Below are 21,945 nucleotides of genomic sequence, written 5' to 3' on the forward strand. Positions count from 1 at the left end.
GAGTGGTGGGGGAGGGGCACAAGGGGAAGAAAGGTGTCGGGAAGGGAAGAAGTGGGGGAAATCAGAGGAAAGGGTGGAAACCAAAAGAACATGGTGGAAGAAAGGGGAAGATGGATGTGATAAAAAAAAATAGGGAGAGATGGTGAGAAAGGGAGGAAACAAGAGGGTGGAAGAAAGGGTGAGAGTGAGTTTAAGAAGTTTGGGGGTTTTTGGGAGAAAGAGGGGCACAAAGTTATCCAATTTCTATTGATAGACCATAGTTTGCTGGACAAAAAAAAGACCATACAGTATTTTTGGATCTCCCATCAAAATGCACCATTGAAGGTAAAATATTGAAATGGAAGAAAAACAGCATAACCCTCTCCTTCTTCACGAGTCGCTAGTCCTCCACTACAAGTAAATTTTTCACAAAATCTCTCTCCTTCTCTTTCTGCTCTATGTCTCACTCTTGTGTGGATTTATCGATTGATTTTTACAGACCTGATTTTTTTTTTCGAAACATTTGATTTGCAGCTAGGGGTCCAGCATATCTAATTTCTTTTAAGAATTACCAATATGAGTTCTGTTGGATTATTTCAAACACTACTGTTGGGTTATATGAAGCCCTGGTGCTAGGCCCAAAAATGGGGCTGGTAGGAAGGTTGTTGTTGTTGGCCAGCCTGATACCATTTTGGCCGAAAGTATGGCCTAATAACTTTCATCAAATTATAATCCAACTATCCGGTTGATAAATTTTTAGTCTAAAAATAACGTTACGTTATGGATTAAACGCTTTAAACATGGGTACTCGACCAGTTCCATGTGATCATTAGACAATAAACTAACAAAGCCTAACAGATAATCACCGCCATGATACACACACACAACCACCTTATATATTCAACACCAACACCAACACCTACACCAACACGGTCCAACACCAAGTCACCAAGACAGCGACCGATATTTCCCAATTTGCCTTTCCCAAATAAATAAAAAACCAACAAAAATAAAATAAAATAAAATAAACGAATATATGTATAAAGGTCTCCTCCTTCTTTTCTTTGTTCTCCAGTCACTTTTTAGGGTTTCATTCCTCCGTTTCCCCTTTCACACTCTCGTCCTCAGTACGTTTCTCTAATCGAAAAATCGAACTGGAATTTCATTTGTCAATCCCTATCGCTGTATAATCCAATCAATTTTGTTCCCGAATAATACAGGTTCGCGTTCAATTGCGGATTTTTAGGATTTTTTTGTTCCAATAATTTATAGTGCGAATAATCTAGGGTTTCAGATTGGGGGTTTTGCTCCTGCTGAGCTGAATTCGACAAAGGTTCGATCTTTTCATCTTCCTAGGGCTTTCGGATTTGACGCAGGCGACAATCGGATCCGCTATGGTGTGATCGCCGCTCGGTGGCGAGCGAGTGAAACGAATTTCCGGGGGTTGGGGTTCTTGTATGGAAACTCGGAGCCGGAAGCGGGCGGAGGCCACCTCAGCAGCCCCTTCTTCTTCTTCGTCTGGTCGCACCACTCGTTCTTCCAAGCGCGCTCGTCTCTCTGCTTCTTCATTGTCTTCTGTTAGCCCCACTCCGATTACGACCCGGTCCCGCGCCTCTCGCACCCAAAACGAACCTGCACCCGCCGCACCCATGGACCCCACGAACGAATCGTCCGGCTCGCGCGGCCGCCGCAACAAGAGTTCCGATAAGGATGGCTCGGATAAAGGGAAGGAGAAGGAGCATGAGGTTAGGGTTAGGGATAGGGAGAGAGAGAGGGAGAGGGAAAGAGAGAGGGAAGCTGAGAGGAACCTAGGGTTGAATATGGATGCAGGTGGAACTGGCGACGACGATGACAATGATAGCGAAGGCGGTGTTGGAATTTTGCACCAGAACTTGACTTCAGCGAGTAGTGCCCTTCAGGGGCTTCTTAGGAAGATCGGTGCCGGACTGGATGACCTGCTTCCTTCTTCGGCTATGGGTTCGGCTTCGTCCTCGCACCAGAGCGGGAGGCTGAAGAAGATTTTATCTGGGTTAAGAGCTGATGGGGAAGAAGGGAAACAGGTGGAAGCTTTGACTCAGCTGTGTGAAATGCTTTCAATTGGAACTGAGGAGTCGTTGAGCACATTTTCGGTTGATTCATTTGTGCCTGTACTTGTGGGATTGCTAAATCATGAGAGCAATCCTGATATTATGCTTCTTGCAGCTAGAGCACTCACTCATCTTTGCGATGTGCTTCCATCGTCTTGTGCCGCCGTGGTACATTATGGTGCTGTTTCTTGCTTTTGTGCAAGGTTGTTGACGATTGAGTACATGGACTTGGCAGAGCAGGTTTGTTTTTGTTGTTCATATGTTAAGTTGATGGCTGTGTAATAAGCATAAGTATTGGTATTTCCTGAGAATTTTTTTCTATATGTTTTTTTGTGCACATTTTAGAGGTACGTTTGGATTACTCTGTTCTAATTTCTACGTTTGTTATGATGCAAACAGTCACTGCAAGCTCTCAAGAAAATATCACAAGAACACCCAACTGCCTGTCTTCGAGCTGGTGCTCTTATGGCAGTGCTTTCTTATCTGGATTTTTTCTCCACAGGAGTCCAGGTAATCCTGCTAGTTAACTTTTCACATTGTAATTTAATTAGGTATATGCTGAGTAAGGTTTTATTTTTACTTTGGATTTTCTTCAACTGTTTCTATGTTACAGCGTGTGGCATTATCAACTGCTGCGAATATGTGCAAGAAACTTCCTTTAGATGCAGCTGACTTTGTGATGGAAGCTGTCCCATTGTTGACAAACCTTCTGCAGTATCATGATGCAAAGGTAAGTTCATCTTTCCAGAGTTTCCAAGTTAAAACAGCAGAAGTCTATCTAGTTTTCGTTTCCATTGCATAATGTTCCCCTTTTGTTATTATGTAGGTTTTGGAACATGCTTCTGTATGTCTGACACGAATTGCTGAAGCATTTGCATCATCTCCTGACAAACTTGACGAATTATGCAACCATGGGCTAGTTACTCAAGCTGCGTCCCTTATTTCCACCAGCAATTCTGGAGGTGGTCAGTCAACTCTAAGTACACCTACTTATACTGTGAGTCCAGTTTGTTTTTAGTTTTATTTTTTATTTATTTTGATACTTGAACATTTACCACATATGCCCGTGAAAAAGTTTCAAACTTTGACTTGAAAACCATCCAGGGTTTAATCCGACTACTATCAACCTGTGCAAGTGGTTCCCCATTAGGGTCTAAAACTTTGCTTCTTCTTGGGATCAGTGGAATTCTTAAAGATGTACTTTCAGGTTCTGGAATTTCTTCTAGCACATCAGTTTCTCCTGCTTTAAGTAAGCCACCAGAGCAGGTAATTTTTTTTTTGTTGGTTACATTTTAGCTTCTCCGTTTAATTAGTTCTTCTGTTTAGGTAAACTGAAAAGTTTTTATTCTGAGTATGTACCTACGTTACATTTGTAAGCGAAAGATTATTCTGAAAGTTAATATATTTTCTGCGCATTTATAACTTATGACATAGAATCAGTTTCTTTTGAGTTGGGTTGAAAATGGTATTGATGGTGCTGTTATCAAGCTCTTTTTTCAGTTGGGTTGAAATTCACATTGATGGTGGTGTTATCAAAATATTTTTTTAGTAGGGTTGAGTTGGGAAATTGCATGTTTTTCATGGGAGTTCATCCATGAGAGAGCATCAGTACAGGGTTTGTAACTGAATGGTGTGTAATATGGACATCTATACCACGTGGAACTTCATTGGACCTTCTATAATCACTTGGAGATAACATTGAAAACTAGTCTAACCGCCCTTTGCGTCGGGTAGTTTATCTGGACGGCTAAAAGCAGCAAACTTGGTTGGTTTAGAATTGTTGAGTGGGTTTAGAATTGTTAGTGTAAAGTTTTTTATATGGTGGTTACTAATTTTAAATCTTGCAATTTATTCTTATTATTGTTATTTAAATTCTTTTGATTTTTTATACTCTGGCTAGATCTTTGAGATTGTCAATCTGGCAAATGAGCTACTTCCTCCATTGCCACAAGGAACCATTTCCATTCCATCCAGCTTCAATGTATTTATGAAAGGTCCTGTTGTGAAAAAGTCGTCTGCTAGCGGCTCTGGGAAACAAGAAGACACCAATGGAACTGGTTCTGAGGTTTCAGCTCGTGAGAAATTATTGAATGAACAGCCTGGGCTTCTCCAGCAATTTGGAATGGATCTCCTTCCTGTTTTAATACAGGTCAGTATTTGGCATTCAGCTGATTTTATTAATTGTTTATATTTGATAATTGATTTTTGTGTACCTGCCAAACAGATTTATGGTTCTAGCGTTAATGGCCCTGTTCGCCACAAATGTCTTTCAGTAATTGGGAAATTAATGTACTTCAGCAATGCAGAGATGATACAGTCTTTATTAAGTTCAACAAATATTTCAAGGTATCCTATACTTCTTTATCAGATCTCTTGATATGATGACAGCATGGTACTACAGTTACTAACTTGTATGTTATTATATGATTTGATAGTTTCTTAGCCGGTGTCTTAGCATGGAAAGATCCGCATGTCTTGGTTCCTGCTCTCCAAATTGCTGAGATACTCATGGAGAAGCTTCCCAATACTTTCTCCAAGGTGTTTGTGAGAGAAGGTGTTGTTCATGCCGTGGACCAACTTATCTTACCTGGTACTCCAAATTCAGTTCCTGTCCCAGTATCTTCTGCTGAAAAGGATAGTGATCCTGTTCCTGGAACATCATCACGTTCTAGGCGTTATAGACGACGCAACAGTAACTCAAATCCAGATGGAAATTCATTGGAAGAAACTAAGATTCCCCCTTCAGCAAATATTGGTTCACCTCCAAGTTCAGTGGAGATTCCTACTGTTAACTCCAGCCTTCGAATGGCTGTCAGTGCATGTGCTAAAGCTTTTAAAGACAAGTACTTCCCTTCAGATCCTGGGGCTGTTGAAGTTGGAGTTACAGATGATCTATTACATTTAAAGAATCTATGCATGAAGTTGAATGCAGGTGTTGATGACCAAAAAACGAAAGCAAAGGGAAAGTCGAAAGCTTTTGGGTCTCGCTTGGTTGATAGTTCTGCAAGTAAGGAGGAGTACATGATTGGTGTGGTATCTGAGATGCTAGCCGAACTAAGCAAGGGGGATGGTGTATCCACTTTTGAGTTCATTGGTAGTGGTGTTGTTGCAGCATTGCTCAACTATTTTTCTTATGGGTACTTCTCCAAGGAGAGGATTTCGGAAGCTAATTTGCCCAAGCTTCATGAGCAAGCACTGAGAAGATTTAAGTCATTTGTTGCTGTTGCTCTTCCTTTCAGTATTAATGAAGGAAGTGTAGCACCAATGACTGTCCTCGTTCAGAAGCTCCAAAATGCTTTGTCCTCCTTAGAGCGTTTTCCGGTTGTGCTGAGTCATTCATCTAGGTCATCCACTGGGAGCGCACGCCTCTCCTCTGGACTTAGTGCATTATCTCAGCCCTTTAAGTTGCGTCTTTGTCGAGCACAAGGAGAAAAGACCATCCGAGACTATTCATCGAACGTTGTTCTGATTGATCCATTAGCAAGTTTAGCTGCTGTAGAAGAGTTTCTTTGGCCTCGAGTACAGCGAGGGGAATCTGGTCAGAAGCCTGCTGCCTCTGCTGGAAACTCGGAATCTGGAACTACACCTACAGGTGCTGGTGCTTCATCTCTGTCTACTTCAAATCCTGCTTCCACCACTCGTCGCCATTCAACGCGATCCAGAACATCTGTGAATATAGGAGATACAGCTAGGAGGGAACCATCACAAGAGAAGAGCACAAGCTCATCAAAAGGGAAGGGTAAAGCTGTTTTGAAGCCTTCTCAGGAGGAAGCAAGAGGACCTCAAACGAGAAATGCAGCTCGTAGACGAGCAGCTCTTGATAAAGATGTTCAAATGAAGGCCACAAATGGGGACACTACTTCTGAGGTTTGTTACTGATACCAAAGTGACATTCATAATTATTATTATTATTATTAATTGTTGAATTATGCAGTGTTTGGGTTATTTTTGTTCATGCTAACAAACACTTCTGGTAGTACTTTTTCACTAATCCAATCTCTTTCTTTGCATATCTGATGGGTTTTGATATGGCATTGGGGTTCCGATATGGATTCAGTTTGCATCCAAGCTTATTGTGTTGATTATCCAATTAAAGATGTAAATTCTAACAGAGAGAATTATGAGAAGGTCTTGTTCTGATGGGCTACTTTATTCAACAAAGGGTTTATTGGGTATTTGGTGAAACCAAACCTTGTAAGGGAATTTAGAATGGTATGTGGGGTAAGGCAGTGCATTAACTTTGGTGTCCCTATAATGTAGCCTCCCCGTTGCTCTTTAAGCACTTATCTTTTAATGCTAAAATTTCTTTATTGGTTGAAGTTGGTTGGCAATTCACTTCCTTAGATATCTCATCCGTATGAGGTTTGTTTAATACACTACGACCTCTTTCTAGTGTATTTTTCTTTTCGATTTATTTGGTTTGGAGGTAATCGCTGCCATAGTTCACCCATATCTGCCTTTTACATATTTCTGTCTGAACAGTCATTGATGTTGTCTTTCTGTAGGATGAGGAATTGGATATATCGCCTGTTGAGATGGATGAATTGGTTATTGAAGATGATGATATCTCAGATGACGAAGATGATGACCATGATGTATGTTATTTGAGTCTTCAATTTTTATTGTCCTGAACAGGAGATATTGGATACTTTTGAGTATTTTACTTGTTGCTATTATGGGTACTTTTGCAGGTCCTAAGAGATGACTCTCTTCCTGTTTGCATGCCGGATAAAGTACACGATGTCAAATTGGGAGACTCAACTGAGGATGCTACTGTAGCTTCAGCCACAAGTGACAATCATACTAACCCAGCTTCTGGCTCTAGTAGCAGAGCTGCTACAGGTAGAGGCTCAGATTCTGCTGAGCATAGGAGTAGTAATTCTGCTTATGGTTCAAAAGGTGCAATGTCATTTGCTGCTGCCGCCATGGCTGGGCTTGGATCTGCCAGCAGGGGCATTAGGGGAGGCAGAGATAGACAAGGACGTCCTATTTTTGGCAGTTCTAGTGATCCTCCTAAGTTGATTTTTACTTCTGGAGGGAAGCAGCTTAATAGGCATCTGACTATCTATCAGGCTATTCAGAGACAGCTTGTGCAGGATGAGGATGATGATGAAAGGTATGCTGGGAGTGATTTTGTGTCCAGTGAAGGTAGCAGGCTATGGAGTGATATTTACACTATCACATACCAGAGGCCAGACAATCAAACTGACAGGGCCTCTGTTGGAGGTGCAAGTCCTACAACTGCAACAAAATCTGGGAAATCTGCCTCTGCTTCCAATTTCAACTCTGAATCTCAATTGCATCGAATGTCACTTTTGGATAGTATTTTGCAGGGAGAGCTTCCTTGTGATTTAGAAAAATCTAATCCTACTTATAATATACTGGCACTACTGCGTGTACTAGAGGGCTTGAATCAGCTTGCTCCTCGCCTGAGAGCTCAGATAGTTTCCGACAGTTTTGCGGAGGGTAAAGTTTTGAATTTGGATGACTTGAGTACAACTGGTGCTAGAGTTTTTCCTGAGGAATTTATTAACAGCAAACTCACTCCCAAATTAGCCCGGCAAATTCAAGATGCCCTTGCATTGTGCAGTGGGAGTCTTCCTTCTTGGTGTTACCAGTTGACAAAAGCATGTCCATTTTTGTTTCCTTTTGAGACTCGGAGACAGTATTTCTATTCAACAGCTTTTGGATTGTCTCGCGCTCTGTACCGTCTTCAGCAGCAGCAGGGTGCTGATGGTCATGCAAATGAACGAGAGGTGAGAGTTGGGAGATTGCAACGGCAGAAAGTCCGCGTTTCCCGAAACCGGATTTTGGATTCTGCTGCAAAAGTAATGGAGATGTATTCCAGCCAAAAATCTGTGCTTGAAGTAGAATATTTTGGTGAAGTGGGCACTGGCTTGGGTCCTACGCTTGAGTTCTACACACTTTTAAGTCATGACCTACAAAGAGTTAGACTTGGCATGTGGAGGTCAAATTCTTCAATGGAGAAAACATCAATGGATATTGATGGAGATGAACCTAAAGATGGCAAAAGCAATGGTGACATTGTCCAAGCTCCGCTTGGGTTGTTCCCTCGTCCCTGGCCTCCAAACGCTGTTGCTTCTGATGGTAGCCAGTTTTCAAAAGTGATAGAATACTTTAGGTTGGTTGGGCGTGTGATGGCAAAGGCTCTTCAAGATGGGCGGCTATTGGATTTGCCACTATCAACAGCATTTTATAAGCTTTTGCTTGGTCAAGTAAGCCAGTGGAAGAATATAACCTTTTTCATTTCACATATAGTTTTATTGAAGTGGTTTAGTTTTATATTTTTACCAAAACAGTTTTGATGTAGAAATTAACCCATTTTCCTTCCTTTCTTCCCATTCCTTCAGGAGCTTGATTTACATGATATCCTTTCCTTTGATGCTGAGCTTGGAAAGACTCTGCAAGAATTACATAATCTTGTCTGGCGGAAACTATATTTAGAATCAAATGGTGATAATCGTGATGCCATTGTTGAATTGCATTTACGTGGAGTGTCAATTGATGACCTGTGTTTAGATTTTACACTCCCTGGCTATCCAGATTATGTGTTGAAACCTGGAGATGAAAATGTGAGCAAAATTGTCTTCTGGTTTATTTTTATTTTTGTGCCTTTTTACTTTTTTTGGTTTCTATTGTGCTTGTAATGACATTTTTAACATACTGTTTAATTTCTAGGTTGACATCAATAACTTGGAGGAGTACATATCTTTAGTTGTTGACGCGACAGTGAAGACTGGGATAATGAGGCAAATTGAAGCATTTAGAGCAGGGTTTAATCAGGTTCAGTTTTTTTTTTATCTGATTATTATTGAGTTAGTGCATTTTATGTGCCAGGATTCTTTCAAATGTCATTGTTTAGTTCAATGTCCTGCTGCGATTGTAATTAATATGCATTATTTTATTATATCTTCCAACTGCAAGTGAACTCAAACCTATGAAGGTTTCGGGGGAAGGTGATGGTGGTGGAGGGGAGAAGGAATTTGAAATTTATTGAATAAAAAGGGTGTATGCTTCACCTGGTGTTGAGTAGGTTGCTGGACCAGGCCTATCACTGTAGTTTATTAACTTTTTGGTCTGGTACTCACTAGTTTTATTTTGTAATTATTTTATAAGTGCCTCTCTCTAGCTTAAAACCTGGTAGTTAGTCTTCAATTGTGATAGTTGTATTTTTCTCTGTGCGCTGTACTCACTAGTTTTATTTTGTAATTATTTTATAAGCGCCTCTCTCTAGCTTAAAACCTGGTAGTTAGTCTTGAATTGTGATGGTTGTATTTTTCTCTCTGCACCGTGTGAGAATTTTCTCTTCTGTCCAATTATTAATTCCATTTGTGTTTACTACGTGACTTTCAGGTCTTTGACATATCGTCTTTACAAATATTTACTCCACATGAGTTGGACTATCTGCTTTGTGGTCGTCGAGAGTTGTGGGAGGTAATTGTTTACTTATTTCCCTTAGCTAAATTACACTATTTTAATTGGAACATTGCTAACTTATTTTATCTTTTTTCCTTCTGATCTTTTGCAGGCGGAGACCCTTGCTGATCATATAAAGTTTGATCATGGATACAATGCCAAGAGCCCTGCAATACTTAATGTAACTTCTTGTTCTGTATCCATGGGATTGCTCTGGGGATGAATTGTTCTGTTTTGTTCTTATATGGGTCTTGTTTATAATTTTGTAGTTGCTCGAGATTATGGGTGAGTTCACGCCAGAGCAGCAGCGTGCCTTCTGCCAGTTTGTTACTGGTGCACCTCGGCTTCCACCTGGTGGTTTGGCGGTGCTGAATCCAAAACTGACGATTGTGAGAAAGGTATGGTACAACTAATTTACATACAGGTGGGCTGTTGCAATTCGTTCCTTACGCAAATGCAGTATAAGATGAGTGTTTCGAGTGATGTATCCTATAAAATTGAGGATCTATTTTTTTGGGCATCTGTTGAGTAATTCATTGATAACGTTATGTTTAGAATGGTCATGCTTACTTGGGATGGTGTTAAATGATTCAATTTTTGGTGCAGCATTCTTCAACCGCAAATAATGCTGCAACCAACGGGACCGGGGTTTCAGAGTTGGCAGATGATGACCTGCCCAGTGTCATGACATGCGCTAATTACCTGAAGCTTCCTCCTTATTCAACCAAGGTATTATTGTTTTCAGTTTATTAATGCACGAACATATAATTTCCGTCATATACTGGAATTATTATTGATATTGCGTGCTGTGACTGATGCTTCAAACAGGAAATTATGTTCAAGAAATTATTGTATGCAATCAGTGAAGGGCAAGGATCCTTTGATTTGTCATGAGCTTTTTGGGATTAGCCATATTGATCCGTGTATATTAATTACATTCAAAACAATTAGGGGTGTTTTGTCTTCCGCTTGCAATTAATTAGCCTTAGCCTTGGATGACTTTTGATGTTGGAAGTGGCATTTCTACTTCTCCACTCAAATAATGGCTTTTGTCGTTGGCGCGGTCTAAACTTATCAACATTGTTGAGGTCAGTTTCTTTACGTTTTCTGATGGTTCTCCGTTGTTTCGGTACCAAAGTTGCAAATATTTTGATTCTTCACGCATTGCTATTCACTGTGTTTGTGCTTTTCTTTGAATTTACTTGGTTTGGTTCTGAAGTTGGTCGTCTTCGTTTCAGGTTGGATCGACGCAATTTTAAACTGTAGAGAGTGAATGGAGAGAGCCGTTTGAGCCGCCAAGGACTGTAAATAAATATAGGGTGATAGAATATACATGTATGGCGGTAAAAAGGATGAAAGGGAAACAAAAACATGTGAAACATTTTTATGCCTTGTAATTTCATTCCAATTCTGATTTCAAATAAATTTGTTCCAGCTTATTTCCATTTTTCTTTGCATGTCGTAACGAAACCGAGTGGCTAGCGTCCGGCCGCCGGTGCCTGGTCGCTGGTGGCCTGGTGGCTGGTATAAAGAAACCGAAACTAATCATCAAACCACGACATTAGGAATAGGAAGAAACAAACCATATGTCAAGTTGCTAGTTTTGCACCAACTAGCCTTCTGTCTAGCTATGTTTTTCTTGGGTGGTCTCAAGTTCAATTTCTCTGGATTCGAAAAGAAGTTGCTAATTGTACATTTAAGGCTTCGTTTGTTAGAAAGCATTGGCTTGGATAGGGCCGTATAGTATATTTAAGGGAACGATAACTTCTTTATTTTGTCCAAGTTGTTTGACATGAAGAAAATATATATCCCTACTAATTCCCATAAATATGATAGGATGAAAGAAACAAGCTATCTTCATGATTAACCTTCAACTCGGACGAGATGAGGAGGAAGTCATTCAATTCTTCCTTCAAAATAACTTCAATATGGTGAATAGTCTTATCTAAGGCGTCTCTGAGATAATAAAGAGAGATGATTGACCCATGTTTAAATTTTTTGTTTTTAAACTTTGTTTTTATGTTGGAGGTGAAAGTCAATTTCTTCTTGCTTATAAATCACAAGCCGACATATATTGAAGTAGTTGATCAAAACAATGAAGATCAAAATTTCTGATACATGAAGAAAGGAGATTCTCTTAACATGTAAGCAACTAAGTATTTTTAATTTTAAATTAGTTTCACTTTCAAGTTTTTGTTTCATACGTTCTTCATGTCTCCATCTTCCTTTCACCCCTCTTGATTCGTATTTTCTTCCACACACTTTCTTTCTATCTTTATCCAGAAAAATTAAAAGTGCAACCTAAAAAGTGAATGATTATCAAACGGGCCCTAATCTTGTGCATCTTTCCGGTGAATAGCGTTGTGTTTATTTGTTGAAAAGTTTGAATGGTTTTCTTTCTGTTGGTGGTAAGACACTGTGCATAAAGAAGCATATATAAGTATCTTCCTCGTATGCAGCTTTGCATTTTTCACGACCAAAGAAAGTGAGTGTTTCTGGCAGACACTTGTAGTCTGATGTATCAAAGAAGATGAACTTACAATAATTTTTTAATATTTTTGGCAAAATCATAATGTCATGCCCCTTGATTATGTTACTTGTAAAACAAGTTTTGCCTCGTTTGCTCAAGATAAACCACTTGATCGATCAGCTTCAAGTGATGAAAACAAAGCTTTACAGGACATGTTTTACTAAGAACATATATTTTGAGCTTCCAAGATCCCAAATTCTACTTAGCCATCTCAAACCACCGCAAACTAGCTGCAGGATCTTCAGTTCTCCCCGAAACATTTCTATCAAACCCTCTGACCCCTTAGTGGGAACACTTTACTTGGATCGCAAGTGTTTTGATCTTGACATCTGGGCAAGGATCCACTTTGAAGAATAGCTTGGGGTCACTAGGGACTGTACATGTAGTCTGTCCTAAGCACTTCTGAAAAAAGCCAAAACAAAAACATCGGTTAGAACTTCAGAATTCATAATTTATCACATTGGTTGAAGAACCTGCATTATGCCCAGGGAGCTTTTTACCTCTTCAACGATCTTCTTGGTTCCTGGAGCATCACATTTGCCAATGGCATAGGTTCCACATGCGCCTTCAGGACTACCAAAGCTTGCAAACTCAACAGCAACAATCTTTTTGTAGTTTGGACACTTGAGCTGAGCAGTTGCACCAGGGACGCCTGCAACAACTTTGAACTTGCCTGCCTTTCTCTCGAATGCCTTAACGTGTGGAGGATGCATCTGTGTACTCATGGAACAGATTGTATCTCTGTTGACTGTTAGGATCTCAATGTCTTTGGGGTCAGCACCCTGCTCCTCCAATACAACAAGGAAATTTTTGCTCGGCTTGATAAGGGATCTTGGAATATGGTACCTGATCACAGGGATTGCAAATCGCAACTTAACTTTGCAGTTTTCGTGGAGATTTATATTGATATATTGCATCACTATATCAGAGTGTACGCTTTTTCCAGTGTGTAATTTCACTTACTCAGCTTGAGTAGGCTGTCCAAGAGGAGAGAGGTAGCTCATCCAATGCCGCCCGATGCTTAAACCATTCACCCAAATCATTCCCTTTCCCATTCCAGTCATCCGGATAGCAACAGGGTCTCTCCCTTCAGGAGCATCAAAATATGTCTGCAACAAAAGCATTGGATATGAAATACTGCAATGTAGAAATTGTTAAAACGAATCGGAGTTGAAAATGTTGGCTTCGGAAATTTTACCTTGTACCATGTGAGACCCCTTCCTTTGCCTACAGCTTTAGTCCATTGGACTTTCTGTGCTCCTTTTTCGGTGAACACTTGTAGATTTTCGCCATTCAAACCAACCTGAAAAATGGGAGCCAATAAAATTGGACATCATCTCCATTTCAATATTCCAAGGGAAATGATCATCGCACTCATGATTTCGCCTTCTGTCCTCCCTCTTAAGAAAAACGGAAGTGCAGAAATCATTTGCCTGTTATAACGAGAAGAAATTCAATGGTACATACCCTATGCCCCCAACCATTTTGTGAGAGATCAATTGTTCCGGTATTCAGTCCCAGGACGTTTATAGTTCGGGGTCCCGCGTATCTGTGCTCCATGTATGCTCCACTATCCTTCATCGATGGAGAATAAATTAGTCAGCACCTGTTTTAAACCCTAAACCCTACTCAAACAGTACCATTCAAATTATGAGCTGACTTACTGGGAGTCCCACTGTCATGCAAAGCAGTGATATGTGATTGATCCCTTGTTTGAATGTGACAGGTCTTTCGAAGACAAATCCCTTCTCCTCGTGGCTTCCATGTTCACTTCCTGAAAACATCCTCGAATCGCTTAGTCATAAAGTCATAAGAAAGTGCAGGGCATGCCCTGTCACTAACCTTGACATTGACATTGACAAAGTATGGACGGATGTAATGTATGCAGGACTGTTGCTGTGCTCTTACCAATATATTCACCATTGACGAATACGCCCATTGCGTGACCAAGACTTGGGATTCGGATAACTGGGCGAATAGAATCCTTCATCGGCAAGTCATATGGACCCAGGTTAAGGCTGCAATCACAAAAAAATTGTCATGCCAGCAGTAAAAGTCAAATTTTTGTAAATCCTAACATGTGCACGCATGAACTTACCTAGTGGTGAACCATCCATAGTCTGTGGCATCTTTGAGCAAGTGGTAAAGTTCCTGTGGTTTCCTTTGATTCACTGGCACTTGCTCAACGGTCGGAATTGGTTCTGGAGACATTTCCCAGTTGAGTTTATTAGCAGCCTTTGATCGAACAAAGTTCCTCGAATTATGCTGTGACACAATCTGTTGAGAATTGAAGACCACGGTCTTGCAATCCGGGAGTATGCTAATGGAATGTGGTGGCAGGAAATACTCCTGCCCACGCCAAGTGACACTTGTTTCTAGTTTTGAGTGGTTGTTTGCCAAGAAAGCAACACAAATGTCTGTTCCGGGCCTCTCATAGAAACGAGCCTACAAAGCAGAAAGGATTTAACGTATTAGTGACACTTTCTTCTCCTTCTCTTCCTGCGTAATTCTCGATTTATGGGGACATGCCGATACTTGCCTCAGTTTCTTTGCCCAACCTTAGTACTCCAGAAGCTCCTGCCAACAAAGGCTTCTTGCATAGATTCAAAGCCTTGTGCAAGTCCCTTAGGTGACTCCATTTCGGCTCCCTTTGCAAACCTGCATCGAAAATAAAATAAGCCCTGGTTATATGATGAGAAACCATCTAGAATCATCATCGTAGATGAAATTTTTTTTAAGATCTTTTACCATATTCATCGAGAGGAGCTTCGTCATAGTATCGAGTTGTTGTGAAAATAGCACTTGTTCTTCCAAAGTTTGTTCCACCATGGTACTGCAAGGGTAAAATAAGGTTGCCTTATATAGCATTCCGCAAGTGATGATTTTGTAAATAATTAAAGGTGACCGATTAATTACCATATAGTAGTTGGTTAGGGTTCCGTCCTTGGAGAAAAATCGAGCAACTGAAAACGCAATGTCTTCTGCCGATCTTTGTGAAGGAGGATCACCGAATACTCTGTACCTGTTAATCATGAAAAAGAAGAAATGTGGTCGGAAAACCGGTGTTTTTTTTTTTTTTTTTATACGCTCACTAAATATTCTGTATATCTACTCACTGAGCAGTCCAGTTCTCAGTCCATAGAGAAGGCTTATGAGGCTTATTAGGGCCTGCAAAAGTGTCTCCACAGTGCCTTCCATTGCAAGTATTAATCTGAGCACAAGAAAGATTATTTTTCTTTACGATCAAAGGACAGAAAAAACAGATAAAAAAACTTCGTTCTACCGGTAAATTTTACTGCTTAATTTGTCTTAGAATCAACGGAAATTAAGTTTGCAAACTTACGATTGGATCAGGAGCATTCGTCTGTTTGCACATGATCCATGGCACGCCGATGTTCTGCGCAAGCGCCATATTCGCTGCCCACTGCACATAATTGGTCCCCAACTCTTTATATGCAAGCTGGACATGAGTATACTCATTTTCAATCTGTGTCATGAAACATAATAGGTTAGCCCGATCAGAAGAATAACGCTTCCCCGGAAGTAACAATTTTCGGAGTGGAACCAAGTACCAACCTGGGCTAAGATGATTGGACCACCCTGTGGAGCAAATAGCTTCTCATCTTTCATCATCTTCATTATCTTCGTCACGTAAGCCTCCATGTGTTGCTGCAAATGGAATTTAAGGTCTTATAATATTAGTCACTGGCTCCTCAAATCATACTGGTTTTGCACATTGAGGTGTGATGTACCTTGTATGCTGGATTATCCGAACGGAAGATGATGTTTGGTTCCTCCCTCAGCCAATATGGAAGCCCTCTAAATGGAAATTTGTTAGAATTAATTCACCATTGAAAGGGAATTAAGATGAACATCAATGTTACAAAATTATATATGTATATACCCGTGGTTCCATTCGGCTTGGATGAAAGGCCCTACCCTGAGGGTGACATACATATTGTTCTCCTGAACTAGCCTGATGAACTTCACCACATCGGCGTTTCCCTCGAAATTCCACTGCAACACTAGAACAAGATTTAGTGCAAGCCATAATTTTCACAGTTTAATTTCACATTATCCATTTAATTTAAGAAACAATCTGTATACTTTTCATAGTACCTTGCCTTTCACGGGCTCATGAAGGTTCCAAAAGACGTAAGTTTGAATCACGTTCAAACCTCCCCGCTTAGCCTTCTTCAGAAGATCAGGCCACATCTGAAAAAACTCAATTGAGAATAAACGTTAACAATCGAATTTCATCACCAAACACGAAATATAAAATTAGAAGATAGACGCGGGAGCTAGTAGCTCCATTTCTTCAGAGCATTCACTCCTGCACCTCACTGAGGATAACATACATATTGCTTTCATTTTAATTAATCTCCTTTGTGCAAAAAGAAATATAGAAGATAGACATTTTAAAAAACTTACATCCACCGTGCTCCGCGGATAATGAATTGAACCCGACAAGAAAATCTCTCGTTTTCCATTGATCATGATGGACCTGCCATCATATGTCACCTGCCCGACTTCAAGTTTCTTCTCGCTCTTTCCAACAACCGGCTCTTCCCCTTCCACCGTATCCTCCACTGTTTCCCCATCCGCAGCAGGAGCTGCCTTGTTACCTTTGGCATAACATAGACTGGGCGAGACCACCAAAAGAACAAAAGAAATCAACAGAACCCTCTTTGCTACCACCATTGTTATCACTTCAACACTCAAAATTCGACAAGCAAAACTGGTTCAAAAATTCCATCAAACATAAAAATATAAGGAGATAGATGGCTGATAATATACACACTATCGATCGAAAACTCGGGTTTCTAGCAATTTTTTTTCTGTGTGTGTTGGAAAATCTTATATGCTATTATTAGAAGAGAGAAAATCCGATTTTTTTGGGGTTGAATGTGGACTACGGCAAGGAGGGAAATATTTGCGGATGTGAAAGTTGATCCGAGACATTTGCATGTTTATATGGCAAATTTGTCTCTTTTTTTGGTTCTACATTTTGGACCAATTTCATATCCCACACAAATTTTCTTCCACTTGGCACTTTCCATTTTCCATGTTAAAGGTTTGGTTTGGGATTTAGGGTGAACCATTGTGTGTATCTTGGCTTACAAGTAAGAGGATCAAAAGAAAAAAGTTAAAGGATTAAATTGGGATCAAATAGATTGAATAAGATTGTGCATGTCATCTCACATTGTTAATTAAAATGCAAAGTTGGTAATTTGATATCCAGATTTCGATTCATTTCCAAAACCATTCACATATATCCAACCCATTTGTTCGTACCACTATTCACCATTCACCATTCGTTTTATGAGAGATCTTTGATGGATGTTGTACCAAGCATAAAACGAAGAGTGGAACACTAAAACAAGAGTTTATGAATCTTACGCTGCATGCAAATTCTACGAAGATAGGTCTTGTTGTAGAATTTCGTAAAACTGATTAAAACTCGTGAGAACTAGCTTTTTTGTAAAAAAAGCAAATGTTGAATTTTCTTAAGATCTCTAGAGCGGCCAGTTATAAAAGTGTTGAGCCACATAACTAATAATGATTCAAATTTTAATCTGAAATTGAAAAAAAAATCAATAAAATATTCTCGCCGCTCAAATCAATAAGGAAAATTTTATTTAAACCCATCTTATATCTCTCTACAACCTACTTACCCACTACACCATACTGTATTTAACTTATCTATTAATGTAGGAGTTAACCTAAATTATCCCACAAATCCAATCCAATATGTTAATTTATCTTCACACCCAAAATTGTTGAAGCAAATATAAACGTTGAATAGCTTTAAGCATGACCTTGGATTTGTTCATTGTTTCCAAAATGTAACAACTACGGCTAGGGCTGGAATTTTTTCTAAAAAATCCCAAACCAAACAAAAAAAATTCCCAAACCAATAATACCGAAATTTTCAGGATCCATATCGAACCGATTCCAAACCTTTTGGTACGGGAATCAGGATTATATATTCAATGGTTCGGGAATCTCAAACAAAACCAATATATATATATATATATACATTTATTTTGGTTACGTATGATTATTATTGTCCTTTTAAAAAAAAAATTGTTTTTTTATGTGTATGTATTTTACCTTAAGGTTTTGATGGTTGAGTTTATACTTCGATAGTTTTGGTAATGATGTTATGAACATATTGGGGTTGTTCGAAGGGAGTAAAGGATTTATCAAATTTGTTTTAAACAAAGGAAGCAGAGGAAGAAAGTGGTCTTGGACTGTTTTGCTTTTGCAAGTGTTGCAATCTTTGAGTGAACCTTAGTTCTGTTTGATCGATACGACTATAATGAGGTTAGAAATGCTTTGAGTATATCACTGACCAGGCTTGGCTGATATGGTACCATCATCTTCTTAATCAATTTTTAGATTCAATTAAAATTGAATTGGGATTACTGAAATACCGAAAATATTTCGAGAATTCCTAAAATTAGAAATACCGAAATTTCGGTTTGGAATTGGTCTTCAAATTCTTATCCCGAAATTTTTTTATTTAGGATTCGAAATTCCATTTTCGATTTGAGATCCCATATCAAACCACCCCTAACTACGGCTATGCCTCAAATTGTGTGGAAGGCAGTAGGAAACCTTTAGAAGGGGAATGTGGATTAGTTGAAGTAGAAATAGGTAAATTTGAACGGTATTAGGGTTATGTGATTAGGTAAATAATAAAAAAAAAATTGTCAGAGCGAGTGATTAGAAGCCATGAATTGGAATGTGGTGGATGTCTTGTTGTCAAGGTTAGGCCAAAAATTGTCAAACAGGTTGGCATATTGGAGTTTGAGCCCATGTAGCAGGGATCCGGCTTCTCTGCCTCCCAGTTCCATACACTCATATTTTGTACAGTTACGGTTAAATCACGTCAACATTTTATATTTATTTTTTTTATAGAGATAATAAGACAAAAAGCAATAGTGATATAAAATATTGATGTGACTTAATCGTGACCGCACAAATAAGAGGAGATGAGAGTGTATTAGGGATGGTTCGGTATGGGATACCGAACCAAAACATTTGTCCCGATTCCCAAACCAAAATTTTCGGGAATCCCAATTTCAATACCGATCCCAAACCAATTTTTCGGGAATCACAAAATATTTTCGGGATTTTGGGACAAATCGGGAATCCCGAAATAGTTTTGGGCTTTTGAGGTTTTGGACTAAATTTAACATATTATGCTTTTGGGCTAAAATCCAACCTTTTATATTAAAAATTTGGGCTTTTGGGCAGGCTGCCAATCTGCCCAATTTGTTGTTACACTAAAATTTGAATATACACAAATCTGCCAATCTAAATGCAATCTGCCAATCTGAAATATGTGCACAAATGGCTGAAATCTGTGCACAATAGCATCCTTAATCTGCCTATTCAATTTCTAATACACATGCATGCAATAAAAATAAATTAAGTGACAAATCCAAAAGCTAAAAAAATTAGTTACAAGCCAAGGTTTTATAATAAATAAAGTAACAAACCCAAAAGCAAAAAAATTAGTTATGAGACAAAGTTTCAAAATAATTAAGTTACAAATCAAAAGCAAAAAAAGCAAAGCTTAAAGTTTATGAAGATTGTTGGCCTCTTCGGCCCCTTGCTTCTTGTCTGGCTATCTCTGCCTGCAACAAAACAATGTTTGATAAGGCTAAAAAACAAAACATCGGTGCATCATGTCCAAAATTTAGCAAATGTAAGCACGCATTTTGCTAAAAACTAGTTATTACATGGATGATTGCTCACAAAACAAATAGTTCTCTGCAGAATTTCCCAAGAACCAGTGTAGACTAGAAATAAACATACAACACGCTACACAGAGGATCACAGAGAAACCTAGTCTTCGTTTTCTAATACCCACATAGCACTGCAATCAGTTAAACTTAAAAGTAAGAGAAGTTCCCATATATTGTTTAAAAAACTAAAAATAAAAATTAGGCGTGTAAGAATGAAAAGAACCCAGTTAGATGTGAACTAGTAATGAAAGGAACCTAGTTAGATGTGAAATAGTAATGAAAAGAACCCAGTTAGATGTGAACTAGTAAAGGTTGCAATAACAATTAAAAAAAGAAAAAATGCAGATGATTGGGCATATTTATGCTTTGCTTAACTAATCAGAGCAATTCAGTCTAAACTTCAAGTCTGTTATTCTGCATTTCAGATGCAACAAAAATTAAACCTCAAATTGGGTTCATAGATATAAACAAAAAAAAGTAGTAAAATTGATGGTGAAAACAAACAAAAAAGAATCTCATAACAACAAAATTGAATTCAAACCAGAAAATGAAATTGAACCCGAGGTGTTTGATGGAAAGACTGAGTGAACAATGTTCACTTAACCATTTTTCCCTTTGGTGCTTACAACCATTGAGTTAACCTTTGATAGTTCATAAATGTGATAACAAAATTGAAAATTTATGCACTGAAATCAATCCGTTCAGATTCACACCCACAGGGCCACACCACATACAGATTCGAACTCAAATTCGAACTCACATATACAGATTCACACCCACATACAGATACCCAAATGGCAATACACAATGATTCGAACTCCCAAATGCCGTAAATTCGAACTCACATACTCAAATAATGAACTTTATCAAACAAAAACGTACCTTTTGATAAAAAGCTCACGAATTCGAGAACCCAGTTGGAAATTGAATCTTCCGCTGAATAATACAGAAAAACTGAAGAAAAAAAATGGGGGAATAATACACAAAATGAATTCCAAACCCTAAGTTAAATTTCAAAAGGAAGACAGAAATTAGATTTCAAAACACTAAATTAAATTAATTACCTAATTTGGGATGACAGAGATTCGAACTCAGTGCTGGATGGAGAGTTCCCCAGAGAGAGATCGTCGCGACAGAGAAAGGTGGCGTACAGGTGGCTGTGTGGTGAAGGAAGGCTGGAGAGTCAGATGTGGCTGTGGCCGGTGGCTAGCCGGAATTCGTCACAGAGAGAGAGGGAGAGAGAGAGAGAAATGAGCTGAGGGCTCGCCGGCTCGGTAATGGAGAGATCAGAGATGAGATGAGGAGGGCTCGGCCGCTCGGCTATTCGATAGAAATGGAAGGGAAGTGAAATGAAGTGAAGTGGACTGTGAAAGTGAAATGGTATGCCGTATGTAGCATGCTGACCTAAAAACAAACCAACGGCATAGATTAAATCCAAAACAATCAACAGTTCATATAATTCTTTTACAATTAAAAAATATTTATATATAAAATATTTATTTTTGGTTCGGTATGGGAATACCGAAAAAATGAAGATGCAAAACCGATTCCCGTACCAAAAATATCGGTTTGGTTCGGGATAACATACCGAAAATTTCGGGAATTTTGGTTTGGGATCGGGATTTTTTCGGTTTGGTTTGCGATTTTTGGGATTTTTTTCCAGCCCTAAAGTGTATGGGAATTGGGAGGGCAGAGAAGCCAGGTCCATGTAGGAGAGCTATAAAACTTCAAAATCATCATTTCCTCATAAGAAGAGTATGTTTTTTTTCTGTATAAAAGCGTATTAGGGTTTGGTTATTAACTTATTACAGGAGGAGGTGAAAGGAATAAGGATTTTAGCCATAATAGACGTAGGAGAAAACGTTGTGTGATCATATAGGGTTTGATTGTTGGGTGTGAGTTTATTTATAAATTTAGTTTATTGTTAATTAAATCTTGTACTTTATGATAATTAGGCAATAAGATAAAAAATATTTTACATTTAAAATTTAAATTCGGTGTAGAAAAAGGTTATATGGATTCTAATAAAAATTCCAATCATTCGAAAAAAAACAGAAAAAGAAAACTCCAATCAATAAATGGTAAACGTGTTTTCAAATAGTCTTTCAGAGCACGTCGCATATCTTCCAAATTCGCGTTCCCTCCAAAAAATTGA

General features: G+C 39.0%; 2 protein-coding genes across 3 annotated transcripts; one reads left to right on the forward strand and one right to left on the reverse strand.

The window, feature by feature from the left end:
- The first annotated feature begins 1,033 nt into the window (after nt 1–1,033).
- On the forward strand, nt 1,034–10,940 carry LOC126585475 (E3 ubiquitin-protein ligase UPL3-like). 2 transcript variants are annotated; one of them, XR_007610516.1, is made up of 18 exons: nt 1,034–2,306; nt 2,466–2,576; nt 2,680–2,796; nt 2,893–3,063; nt 3,171–3,332; nt 3,967–4,215; nt 4,291–4,412; nt 4,502–5,933; nt 6,572–6,661; nt 6,758–8,302; nt 8,438–8,659; nt 8,766–8,870; nt 9,441–9,521; nt 9,616–9,684; nt 9,773–9,901; nt 10,110–10,232; nt 10,332–10,591; nt 10,742–10,940. XR_007610516.1 is itself a non-coding variant. In XM_050249921.1 (17 exons), the coding sequence occupies exons 1-17, from the start codon at nt 1,437–1,439 to the stop codon at nt 10,395–10,397; spliced, it is 5,664 nt and encodes a 1,887-aa protein (XP_050105878.1). In that variant the 5' UTR covers nt 1,034–1,436; the 3' UTR covers nt 10,398–10,595. The 2 variants fall into 2 exon arrangements, 1 of the variants encoding a protein (XP_050105878.1); XM_050249921.1 differs by lacking the exon at nt 10,742–10,940 and having other exon boundaries at nt 10,332–10,595.
- A 1,077-nt stretch (nt 10,941–12,017) lies between these two features.
- LOC126584870 (beta-galactosidase 13-like) lies at nt 12,018–16,857 on the reverse strand. The gene is made up of 18 exons (XM_050249242.1): nt 16,465–16,857; nt 16,153–16,248; nt 15,938–16,050; nt 15,786–15,852; nt 15,610–15,702; nt 15,377–15,520; nt 15,150–15,244; nt 14,950–15,055; nt 14,782–14,866; nt 14,573–14,691; nt 14,132–14,478; nt 13,942–14,051; nt 13,698–13,807; nt 13,501–13,608; nt 13,232–13,336; nt 12,997–13,142; nt 12,534–12,879; nt 12,018–12,435 (listed from the first exon to the last, which is right to left on the reverse strand). The coding sequence occupies exons 1-18, from the start codon at nt 16,732–16,734 to the stop codon at nt 12,316–12,318; spliced, it is 2,580 nt and encodes an 859-aa protein (XP_050105199.1). The 5' UTR covers nt 16,735–16,857; the 3' UTR covers nt 12,018–12,315.
- Nucleotides 16,858–21,945: the final 5,088 nt, after the last annotated feature.

This window comes from Malus sylvestris, chromosome 10, assembly GCF_916048215.2.
Source record: "Malus sylvestris chromosome 10, drMalSylv7.2, whole genome shotgun sequence".
NCBI lineage: Eukaryota > Viridiplantae > Streptophyta > Magnoliopsida > Rosales > Rosaceae > Malus > Malus sylvestris.